Source organism: Camelina sativa, chromosome 7, assembly GCF_000633955.1.
Source record: "Camelina sativa cultivar DH55 chromosome 7, Cs, whole genome shotgun sequence".
NCBI classification, from domain to species: domain Eukaryota; kingdom Viridiplantae; phylum Streptophyta; class Magnoliopsida; order Brassicales; family Brassicaceae; genus Camelina; species Camelina sativa.
This window is the reverse complement of record NC_025691.1, coordinates 13,670,930-13,683,085: the sequence shown is the minus strand read 5'-3', so window position 1 is coordinate 13,683,085 and position 12,156 is coordinate 13,670,930. Positions and strand designations below refer to the sequence as shown.

The 12,156-nt window shown below is 33.6% G+C and overlaps 1 protein-coding gene and 1 long non-coding RNA gene across 10 annotated transcripts; one reads left to right on the top strand and one right to left on the bottom strand.

Annotated features, from left to right (window-relative positions):
• On the top strand, nucleotides 2,059-4,552 carry LOC104704610. The gene is made up of 8 exons (XM_019227476.1): nucleotides 2,059-2,432; nucleotides 2,570-2,656; nucleotides 2,749-2,937; nucleotides 3,035-3,146; nucleotides 3,185-3,231; nucleotides 3,319-3,372; nucleotides 3,465-3,590; nucleotides 4,053-4,552. Exons 1-8 carry the CDS (start codon nucleotides 2,325-2,327, stop codon nucleotides 4,467-4,469), a joined length of 1,140 nt encoding a protein of 379 aa, XP_019083021.1. The 5' UTR covers nucleotides 2,059-2,324; the 3' UTR covers nucleotides 4,470-4,552.
• LOC104701120 lies at nucleotides 9,894-12,061 on the bottom strand. Of its 9 annotated transcripts, none has more exons than XR_753747.1 (9): nucleotides 11,923-12,061; nucleotides 11,627-11,788; nucleotides 11,452-11,494; nucleotides 11,179-11,316; nucleotides 10,947-11,027; nucleotides 10,805-10,838; nucleotides 10,590-10,654; nucleotides 10,386-10,472; nucleotides 9,894-10,282 (listed from the first exon to the last, which is right to left on the bottom strand). It is a non-coding gene; the product is annotated as an uncharacterized LOC104701120 (long non-coding RNA). The 9 variants fall into 9 exon arrangements; XR_753750.1 differs by having other exon boundaries at nucleotides 9,894-10,237; XR_753749.1 differs by having other exon boundaries at nucleotides 10,400-10,472.

Genomic DNA, 12,156 nt, shown 5'->3' with positions numbered 1-12,156 from the left:
ATAAAAAAAAAGAAAGTGAATGAGAAAAGGGTAGATTATCAAGAGTTAAGCTTTATATGCCCAAATTGATCTCAATCTTAGATAGTTTTCACAACTGTCTAGCATTCTTTCTTTTGAGAGAAAACTACCCAAAGAATTTGCTTGAAACCACCTTACTAAAAATCCTTGCCCTTGAAACCGATTGAGCTTGATTCACCTTCCATTTGCAAGAATTCGCCAAACACTTAATTGAATGTGAAAGAAATGTTCTCTACTTTAAGTTGGAGGTTGAACTAGATTGATGCATGGTAATAAGCATAGAAAAATATTTGTAAGTATGTTGATTGATTTTATCACCATTAAACTATCTTTAAGGACTATAGCTTGAATCCTTCGCTTAGTATATAAAGGTTATGAGTCCCCATTTTCAAACCGCACTCTCCTACTTCCTTGCTAGAAGACTAGCAAGATTTAAGTTTGGGGGTCTGATAACTCTCTAATTTACATGTTTTTAGCACCCTTTTTGTCCGTATTTTGCATTATTCATACCCTTAACTTAGCATTTTTAGGTCATTAATTGTAGGAATTCACTTTTAGGCCATTTAGGGTGTTGCATTTTTGCATTTGCATATTTTGGATGAAAACAGGCCCTTAAGAGCCTAAAATGGGGAAAAACAAAGACAAACCTGAAGATGTACCCGAAGGAGCCATCGAGCTAGAAGAAAGAATCCGAACCCCAACACAATCAAGGAGGATCCAAGAGCATGAAGACCAACCCGAAGATCTACCCGAGGACTAACTCGACCTCATCCTCGTGTACCCCATCGAGTAGACCCTTGGGCAGGTCTGGGAAGCTAGGTCAAAGGGGTTTCCATATATAAATCCCTCCTCTCCTTCCTCGCAAACGAGCACGCCGCAGACCCTCAAACCAGAGAGCGAGAGCTTCTGTGAGAGAACTGAGCGACTCAAACACTTTTTCCTTTTGTTTTAGATTTTATTTCATAACTTTTTATCATTTCTTTAGATTTCTATCTTGTACTCTTATCCCTCTACTTTATCGTTTAATATAATGCAATTTTCGTTTATATTTGCTTTGATGTTTCCTGCTATGATTTCCGAATAGTGTAGTAAAGTTTCTAGGGATGGGATAGATGATTTTGTGTTCTTGATCGGTTAGGATGTCTTAGTTGATTGTATATGTTTAATAGATTTCCTTCTAGATTGGTGTTCTTAATGCTATCAACAAACCGAGAGGGTGAGATTAGATCTAAGGTGTTTTACCACTGAGAGGTGTAGATGAGATGCTTGAATCAACAAATGCTAGAGGTTTACTCACTTAGCCTAAGAGATTAGATGAGTAAGGGGTTTACTGACAATAATGAATCGGATCTTAATGCCTGTTTGGTCATGTTTCTCCAACGAGAGTTGGGTAGGGGAGTGATCAAGGTTGATTGTTTTTATCACAAGAGTGTTTTAACAAGATTTTAGAGACTCATTGTCTAGGAAATATTTGCTTGAGACATGTAAGACATTTGTACTGGTTAGGAATACTTAGGATTCGATTACCCCATCTTTAGAAGCTTTTGTATTTTAGTTGCTTGCATTTCTATTCATCACTCGATCCCTTACCCGAGCAGGTACACGATCACCTGCTTCGAGTAACCCCTCGAGTTGTTCATACCTTCTTTGCTTACTCGATCACCCCACCCGATCATGTACTCGAATGCTTGCATCGAGTGCTTAGGTCGTGTGGTTTCTTGTTTAAATTCTTTTTTTTTATTATTTTAGGATTGTTAGACGAAACCCCATTATTGCTTGGCTTGACTTGCATTGTTCTGATTGCATCCTTCTTGCTAACATAAACAACCATTTGGATTGATAACCTTTTGTACTACAACTGCATAGGAAATTTATACCTTGGATAAAAAATAGTTGAGAGCATGTTAGAATAAAGGATAGTTTCCTATTGTTTAGCTATTATATATTATGTCAATATTCTCTACTTGGGGATCACGTCTATTGTACCTATATATATCTTATGTTTATCAATATTACACACAGACTTTTCTGGGTTTTACAGAGCACATATGCCTTATTTTGTTTATAGTCAAAGTTCTACCATCTCCCATTTAATGATCTTCTACTTTTTGCCAATTTTGTTTATATATAATATTTGAGTTTTCTCTAACTTTCTTTCACAACCTTTCCATAATATTTCGGTCAAACATTATATTTCCTTTGTCAGTCAAACATTTCAGTGTGCTTAATGCGTTTCCTTTTCTCTTATTTACATCAGTGTACTATTTATAGTAAAATTATTGTTTCTAGAATTAAGAACTCATAAAATGTCTACAAGAGTTAGGATGCCTCTTGTAATGGTTTTCTTACATCTTTTGTTTTCAGCAACCCCAATTCATTCAGATCAAAATGTTGTGCCTCTCAAAACCTTCAAGGTTAGCTTTAAAATATAACCAAATTTTTTTTCCGATATACTTAATTAGTTTAACATCATCATATTTTATAGTCTAATATGGTTTATGGACTCAGCTTAACTTCATTTATAATCTTAATCATTATTTGTTATTAGCAGATAAGTGAAAATGTAACATATGATTGCATTAACATTTATAAGCAGCCAGGACTTGATCATCCCTTGCTCAAAGATCATACAATTCAGGTGCATAAATGTTTCATAATGCATCTCATACGCACATTTTATTATGATATAAATGATATTGAATTTGAATATATTATTTATTTTTTGAAAAGCTGAAACCATCAGTTTCAAAACCTGAATTGAAGAATCAAACTGGCAACAATAAAACATATAAGAGAAAAATGGGATGTCCAGATGGAACTGTTCTTATATTGAGAAATTCAAAAGAATACATCAACAACACAAAACTTTACACCGAGAAATATTTCCATCCACTTACAGGTGATAGTCATGGAACACATGTAAGAATAATTTTCTCTTAATTCCTTAGATCTAATAACATTTTACATGCTTATTTCAGATGTTAATAAAAATGTTATTGTAACCCACTTTTGGTAGATTGCCGGAGTAAGATCACGTGATGGTCCATATCGTGGTGTAGAAGGTTGGTTTAGTTTACATAACTATAACATTGGAAGAGATCAAGCTTCATATACTCAAATATATATAGGCAGTGGATTGAATAACCAAGTTAATTTTATCCTATAGGCAGTGGATTGAATAACCAAGTTAATTTTATCCAAGCAGGTTGGATGGTAAATCTTATACTTAATTAATTTGTTGTTTTTTAAAATCTATTTAGAAAACTTTAGATAGTCTTAAAGTATAGTAATTGTTTATAGATAAACCCAAGTGTATTTGGCGAGACTAATCATTGGTCATACGGATTTTGGAAGGTGTCTGCACATGTAAAAAATTATTTTTGTTTCCATATATATGTTGAACCCCTTAAATCAAATTACACAAATATAAAATATTTTATTAATAGAGTAAAGATGGAAAAGGATGTTACAATACGGCATGTCCTGGGTTTGTTCAAATATCACAGGAGGTACCAATAGCACAACCCTTGGACCAACCAGGGGAAGATGTATTGCATTACTCTATCCATCAAGTATTTATCTATTTTTTAAATACTTCTTCCATTCTTTTTTTTCAATAATTTTTATCTGCTTTTTTTTGTTTCGTTTTTAACATATTATGAAAAAAATCAATTTGTCTGATATTTTGTATTCTTGAAATTTTGTATCATTTGTGTTACCAGTTAAATTGTTTATAGTCTGGTATCCAATGAAGTTTCTTAACATTGAAAAATGTTATCGAAAATCTGTAATATTTTAGATTTTTTTTAAAAAAAGTTAGATATGCTATAAAAAAAAAGAACCAATGCAATTTTTAAATTATCTTGTCATTCCCAATTAGTTGTGGAGGATTGAATCTTGAAATTAATGATCGATGTATTGACTAACCTCCTATGTCTAAAAATTTACCATTTAAAAAAATTATATTAGAACATAATTTCATAATCAAACTTTTCTAATTAAAATTTTTGATTTGTTTTCTCTCTCATTCAAAGGATAAACGAACAGGAAATTGGTGGATTACAAAATTGATACCAAAAGTACCTAACATAGATATTGGATATTGGCCAAAAGAGTTATTTGATCTCATGGATACTGGTGCAAATATGGTTGGAGTTGGAGGTGCAGTTCAGGCTTCTCGTCAGGGTTCAAGCCCTCTGATGGGTAATGGTAAATTCCCGGATGGAGGCACTAGAGATTCAGCATTGTTTGCAGATGTTAAAGTCGTGAATTCCAACTATGAACATCGTAGAATTGATTATTTTCCTCTAGAGACGTTGTTAGATAGTCCAAAATTTTACTGGTTACGAATTGGTAAAGTAAAAATACTTGGTTTCTTTTTCACTTATGGTGGTCCGGGAGGAAACTCTTGTTACAATGTTAGTTCATCAACTATCGTTTACTCAGATTAATTTCCCAAGTTTAAATGACTACATAAACTGAAACCTTAAAAAAACCAATGTTAAATAAAAAAAATGTATAAATTAACATTGTAATATAGCGGCAACCCTTGCAAATTAGTTTCTCAAGTTTGCTTTGACAACGCAAAATTGGGTTCAGAAAATTTGCAAACGTGAAAGTTGAGATTTTGTTTTCATCTTTTTTTTTGGGGTAATTTACTCAAATGTTATCCAAATTAGGTAATATTACGAGAATCTACAAACAAAGATTTTATTACTAAAATATTTCGGATATTTTCAAAATACCCAGCGTGCCCTTGTTTTATGTTACCGGAAAAAACGTAATTACAAAAATGACATTGCCACGTCAGACGCCATGTCAAAAACGCTGACGTGTAACAATAACTCAGTCATAACGCATTACAAAGGTATGTTACGGCTGAGTTATAGGTATATTCCGGCTGTGTTATGGAAAAAAACATTTGAGTAAGAGCGGACGGTTGAGTTAGAGCATAACTCAGTCAAGTGTTACGGCTGACTTATCAAAATCTCGCTGACTTATCAAAATCTGGCTGAGTTAGAGCATAATTCAGCCAAGCGTTACGGCTGACTTATCAAAATCTGGCTGAGTTACGCTCTAACTCAGCCGCCCTTACGGCTGAGTTTTCACCCGATGGTTGAGTTGTTTAAATTTTGGCTGAGTTATCACTACAACACGGCTGAGTTACCATTTTCCGACTTGCTGAGTTATTGTACAACTCAGCTGTGATAGGCTGACTTATCGTACAACTCAGCCGTTATAGGCTGACTTATCGTACAACTCAGCCGTGATGGGCTGACTTATCGTACAACTCAGCCATTCGATGGCTGACTTAGTAGCAAAATATTAATTACTAGAATGTTATTCAGTTACGGCTGACTTATTAAACGATACGGCTGAGTTACATATTTTCAGTTGATGAAGCGGCTGAATTTGGCAGCAATTTTTTTTTGCTTTTTAATTACTGTAATGTTTTTCATGTTGTGACTGAGTTATAATTTGTTTGATGGCTGAGTTTTATATAGACTGAGTTATCAATTGTTTGATGGCTGACTTGCCACGTCGGACGCAGCATCCATGTCAGCATTCCATATCATCTTTTTTTTTTCCTCCGGAAATACGAAACTTCGTTCAACTCTTGTTCTTCAACTGGTAAATAAGTGAACTATTTATCTTCTTCTTCACTTTTTTCTTATACTTCTTCTTCACTTTTCTTCTTCACCTAGTTCTTTCTACTTCTTCTTCACCTTGTTCTTCATTTTCTTTCATGGATCCAGTTCCGGTACTAATCGTTTCTGATAATTGGGTAAAGAAACAGAGATATGTATTTAACACCGACGATAGAGGGTGTATAGTTGTGCAGATAGATGGTGGCACAACACACGACAAGCTTGTGGAGCTTGTTCTTGAAGACTACGGATTGGACGCGTTTAGCCAGGAGCTAAAGTTGAGCTACATGTTCTCGAACAAGGCACTGAAACTAATGGCGCATGATACTCTACCAGTTTTTGTCTCCAATGATCGACAGTTGCAATGTTTTTTGGAGCTATGGAAAACCAATCAGCTACGTCTCTGTGTAGAGTTTTCGGCGAAAGAGTCTACAGAAACTAGTGGAGCTAGAGGAAGTATGATTAGGCCAAGCAGTGAATCGAAATTAGAATCTACATACGAAGTGTACGATGGGGGATTTGAAGGCACTTGTTTTGATTATGGTAAGATCGTTGACAAAGAAAACGAAAAAGAAGAAGAAGTTGTCGAAGTAGCATCTGACGAAGAAGAAGACGATGAATTTTCAAGCCGATTTGATTTTTTCGACAACTCCGATATATCAGCCATTAAGGATTTATAAATCACTATAACTCAGCCGTCACATGAATCGACGAGACCTTTCGTTTTCCCGTAAATATTATAACTCAGCCGTCAAGTCATATATATCATTCATTTACTTTCAAATTGTTTCTTGTGATAACTCAACCATAACTCACTATAACTCAGCCGTCACATGACCTTTCGTTTTCCCGTAAATATTATAACTCAGCCGTGAAGTCATATATATCATCCATTTACTTTCAGATTGTTTCTTGTGATAACTCAGCCATAACTCACTATAACTCAGCCGTCTCATGACCTTTCATTTTCCCGTAAATATTATAACTCAGCCGTAAAGTCATATATATCATCCATTTACTTTCAGATTGTTTCTTGTGATAACTCAGCCATAACTCACTATAACTCAGCCATCACATGACCTTTCGTTTTCCCGTAATGATTATAACTCAGCCGTAAAGCGATATTTTGGCGGAAAACCATCAGTTAACCTAATACTAGACGTGAGCTTTCGTTTTCCTATTGTTTTTCCTTTATATTCTCCTCATTCATATGTCTGACTCTCTTTCATCTCATTCTTCGTTTCTCATATCTACTCCTAAATCACAGATCTGCCTATCTGTTACATCTTCCTATCGACATGGAAGTTGTTCCTCATATCGATGGACAGTTTTTTAGAAATGTCGAAGCGATCATTTGCGCCACTGGTCTGGAGAATATTCCGGTTCTAAACCCTGGTGTGGGTTCCTGGGTTGACAAAACCACTGTTACGTGGTTCAAGTTCCTTCATGTTCTCTCTATCGCGATTGGAGGAATACTTCAACACAACTGGCACCATGTGTGGCCAACGTACCGCTTGATTCCCTTCCACTTTAAGAGACAGTGGTTTCTCCTCCTCGCGGTAAGATCACTAAAACAAACCACCATATTGATATTATTCTATACTCTTATCGTTTATTTCCTTTAATTGTAGCGTAATACACGTGGGATCCAAAGCACACTTTAACGGTCTGGACGCAGTTTAATTTGGTGGCTAGAACGTTATTCAGATCCCAGATGCGTGCTCTCAAGAGGATATGGGCGAGTGGTGGCAATAAACCCGAGATGCTGACTAGCATAGTTTGAAATGATTTGGTCGATATGTTTGAAGAATTTGGCTCAGATTACATCGGTTTCAAAAAGTGATTTTCATTGTACTTTTGTGTCGTCTTCTACATGAACTATGAACTACGAACTATGATTTTGTGTTTTTTGTTTATTTTATTTCGTTTATGTTGTACCTTCATATTATTATAAATCAGTCGTTATTTCGATATCTCAGCCATTACGGAATGATAACTCAACCATAAAGTTCGATAAGTCAACCACAATATTTGATAACTCATCCATCACTTTATCTTAATTATTTACATAACTCAGTCTGAATAACGATAACTCAGCCAACCCTCAAATTAGAATGTGTAAAAATCACTCTAAGTCTATAAATATCCCTTTTTATTGGTTTTAATGATAGTAATATTCATATTTCCATTCTAAATTTAAATTTTGAGTTATAATAATTTTAATATTCAATTGTTGGAAAAATACTTTTAGAAAAATAAAATTCTAAATTCGAATAATAATTATTTAATTATTTGCAATAATATCTTGTGATAAAAAGCTCACTTTTTGAATTTATTATGAGTGTGGATTTGAGTAGCCACAGAATTAGTGATTTTTCGCGCTTTCCTAACAACACTTTTTGTAACATCGAGAGACGTTTTAATACTTATTAGGAATCTAACAGAACAAAAGACCCAGGAAAGAAAGAAGAATCGTTTTCATATTATTGAGAAGACCCTAAACGATAACTCAGCCGTCATAAACTATAACTCAGTCAACCCTCAAATTAGAATGACTAAATAATTGACCAAACCGAACCGAACCGGAAACTATTTTTTCCATTATTTTCGGTTAATTACGGTTATATTCGGCTTGCTATCAGTTATATTAAGTTAATCGACCTAATTTGGATAACATTTGGATTATTTATGGTTATATATTCATCTAACCGACCCATAACCAGAAATAACCAAAACGTAATTTCAAAAAAATTTCAATTTTCAAATGGTTATCATATTAGTATATTCAAATTACCACTTTAAACCAAACACAATATAACCAAAACCAAACTGTTATATTAAAACCCATAATGTTGGAAATATGAACCCTAAACCTCAAACTCTTACCCTTACCCTAACACTAACCCCCAAATGTCATGTTTCGAATGTTTTACACATTTCGATCAGACTGTGTAAACATCAATCTTTGTCTATAATTATTACTTTTTATTGCTTATAATGATTGTAATATTCATTTTTTCATTCTATATTTTAATTTTGAGTTATAATAATTCTAATTTACAAATATTTCATAAGTCAGCCGTTTATGTCGATAACTCAGCCATATCAGTCAATTGTTTGAGAAATACTTTTATTAAAAAAAAATTAAAAATTCAAATTCAAATTTTGAATTCCTGTTAAATAAAAAATCGCTAAAATCTCATTTATTACGCGTGTGGTTCTTAACAATAAACATAATTATTGTTTGCGTCTCCCCAACAACACTTTTTGTATTCTCGAGAATGTATATAATAAATTAATATATCCGTTGCATAACTCAGCCATAACTTTACCATAACTCAGCCAACCCTCAAATTAGAATGACTAAATAACCGACCAAACCGAACCGAACCGTAAACTATTTTTTCCATTATTTTCGGTTAATTACGGTTATATTCGTCTTGCTATAGGTTATATTAAGTTAATCGACCTAATTTGGATAACATTTGAATTATTTATAGTTATATAATCATCTAACTAACCCATAACCGGAAATAACTGAAAAGTAATTTCAAAAAAAATTCAATTTTCAAATGGTTATCATATTAGTATATCCAAATTACCACCTTAAACTAAACACAATATAACCAAAACCAAACTGTTATATTAAAACCCATAATGTTGGAAATATGAATCCTACACCTCAAACCCTAACCCTAACCATAACCCCTAAATGTCATGTTTTGAATGTTTTACACATTTTGATCAGACTGTGTAAAAATCAATCTTTGTTTATAATTATTACTTTTCATTGCTTATAATGATTGTAATATTTATTTTTTAATTCTATATTTTAATTTTGAATTATAATAATTCTAATTTACAAATATTTCATAAGTCAGCCATTTATGTCGATAACTCAGCCATATCAGTCAATTGTTTGAGAAATACTTTTATTTCTTTTATTCACAATTCGAATTCAAATTTTTTAATTAATTTGAATAATATATTGTGAGAAAAGCTAACTTTATGTATTTATTATGTGTGGATCTGAGCAGGCACATAATTAGTGATTTTTTGCGATTCCCTAACAACACTTTTTGTGATATCGAGAGACGTTTTAATTAGATAATTTATTAGAAATCTGACAAAACGAAAGACTCATGAAAGAAAGAAGAATACATACTAATATCTCATAACTCCGTAATTCATAACTCAGCCGTGTGAAGTATATAACTCAGCCGTAACTTAACCGTAAATCAGCCATAACTTTGAAAATAAACAAATCAATGTTTTACATACCCAAGTACAATTCATCTTGAACTGAGCATAGTCACGAACTATCTTTAAAGAGTGTAAATGTGATGGTATCATAATAATGTGCAATGCTTTGCAAAATTTATAGGAAACAAAATTTTTGAATTCTATTTTAAATCTGATTCTGGTCAAGAAACTCTTTGTAAGCAGACGATCCACTGGAAAAGTCACTATCGTAATGGTTATCATCTTCCTTAGAGCATATGATGATAGAAGCATGTTCATGGCAGAGCTTAGATGGCAATGAGCTCCAACAAGCTCCAGCACTCATGGGCCTGAGTGTTATGGACATCATGTCATATGGACACCATATTAATGCGCTTAAAATATGTAACCAAACAGAAAAAGCCAACTCATAACCAAACTGTGTTTAAAAATTTATGTTGTAAAGACTAAAACATGATGCTAAAACACTAAAAGTACATTGACTTGTTTACCAACAGTTCTTGAACCCTCCACAATATTGTTCAAGGAAGACTCACTATGAGCATCTAGAACTGATAAATGCACCTATAACAGCAAAGAAAAAAAAGAAAATCTGATTAGATTAGTCAAAAGCACATTTAAAATATCAGCTAAAGGGAACCAAGTTAATCAAGAAAAATGATAAATAAGAGTCAGACTAACCTAATCATGTTCGTGGCTGATGAGAAATCCCTTAGCCATTCAGCAGCATGTTACCGTTACGTCGTCTATACGCAAATAGAAACACACCAAAATAAAAAAAAAAGGGATGAATTTAAAATATTTGTTAATTGAAGGGACCAAGTTGTAATCATGAAAACAAACAAGGGTTTAATCGTTTATACACTAATCATTAGTGATTGCAATTATAAACATACCAATATCAGTTTGGTCATTACAGCCATGGAAGACCTGCAAATAAGCAATAGTATCGTGCTTTAGGACAAAGAAAGATGACAACAAATTCAAAAATAAAGTAAGTGGTAGAGCAAAAAAGAAAAGAAAACAAAAGTCACTTACATTATTATAGTAGCGCGCATGTGGAGACCGGAAAGCTCAAACAGGAATTTACAATCCAGTAGGATGAATATTAAGAATAACCTGCAACGAGAATTTGAAAGACCAAACCAAAGAGTGAGTGATACAAGTTGAAGAAACAGTAGTGAAAAACAGGTCAGTATGTGATCAATAAGCTTCACGACAGAGAGTAAGATATCAAACACAGTCTTTAACACACAATAACCGGAGTTACCTTTGTAATGGGAGAACCTAGCTGGCAATGAGCTCTACGGGATGTGCCTTCACCTAATCCAGAAACCATTGAAACTTCTTGTCCCTGATACCAAACAATGAGTTCGTGTGCCAAGTAGCTACATTGAGATGGATGAACCTGAAAACAGTTGAAGCAAATAGAAAAAGTTAACTCTTAACCAACCTGAAATCACATAACAAGAAGATATCATATTAAAGAAAAAGAACCAACGAAAAGCTAACTCAAAAGAAATATTAAGAGACAATTAACGACCTTACAAAATCAGAACCGAGATTAAACAGTGACCAAGCCAAGCCTGCAAAATAAACCCAACATCGTTCAATTCTCAAGGTATGAAATCCAGTATTGAACAAGATCCTTGAAGAGGAACATATCTGCAACAACAGAGCTAAGCAAAAAAAAAGGAGCAAGAGGTGTGAAAGTCTACCAATTTGTTTTCCAGAAACTCTATAACAAGGTTTGCCTGATCTGCAACATAGCTAAGCAAAACAAGGTTTAGTAGAAACAAGTTTTAGTAGTAGTAAGTAACAAGTAAACTAACCTTTTTAATTCTGATTCCACATACCCATAAATTCCTTTTGAATCAGCTCTTGAAAACATGAAATCACAAAAAAGGAAGAAATCATCATAAGCATAAGAAGCAACGAAAAGCTAACTCAAAAGAAAGAAGAGAAAACGTCCTTATAAAATCAGATCCGAAATTAAACAACGACCAAACCATACCTGCAGCAAAAAGACCAATAACATCTCTGCAACAGAGCCATGGATCATCATCTCTTCCTTATCTGCAACAGAGCTAAGCAAACCAAGGAGCAATAGGTGTGAAAGTCTCTCTACCATATTGTTAAGCCTTATCTGCAACAGAGCTAAGCAAACGAGGTTTAGTAGTAAGTAGCAAGTAAACCCAAGTAAGCAAAACAACGCTTAGTAGTAAGTAACAAGTAAACAAACCTTTCA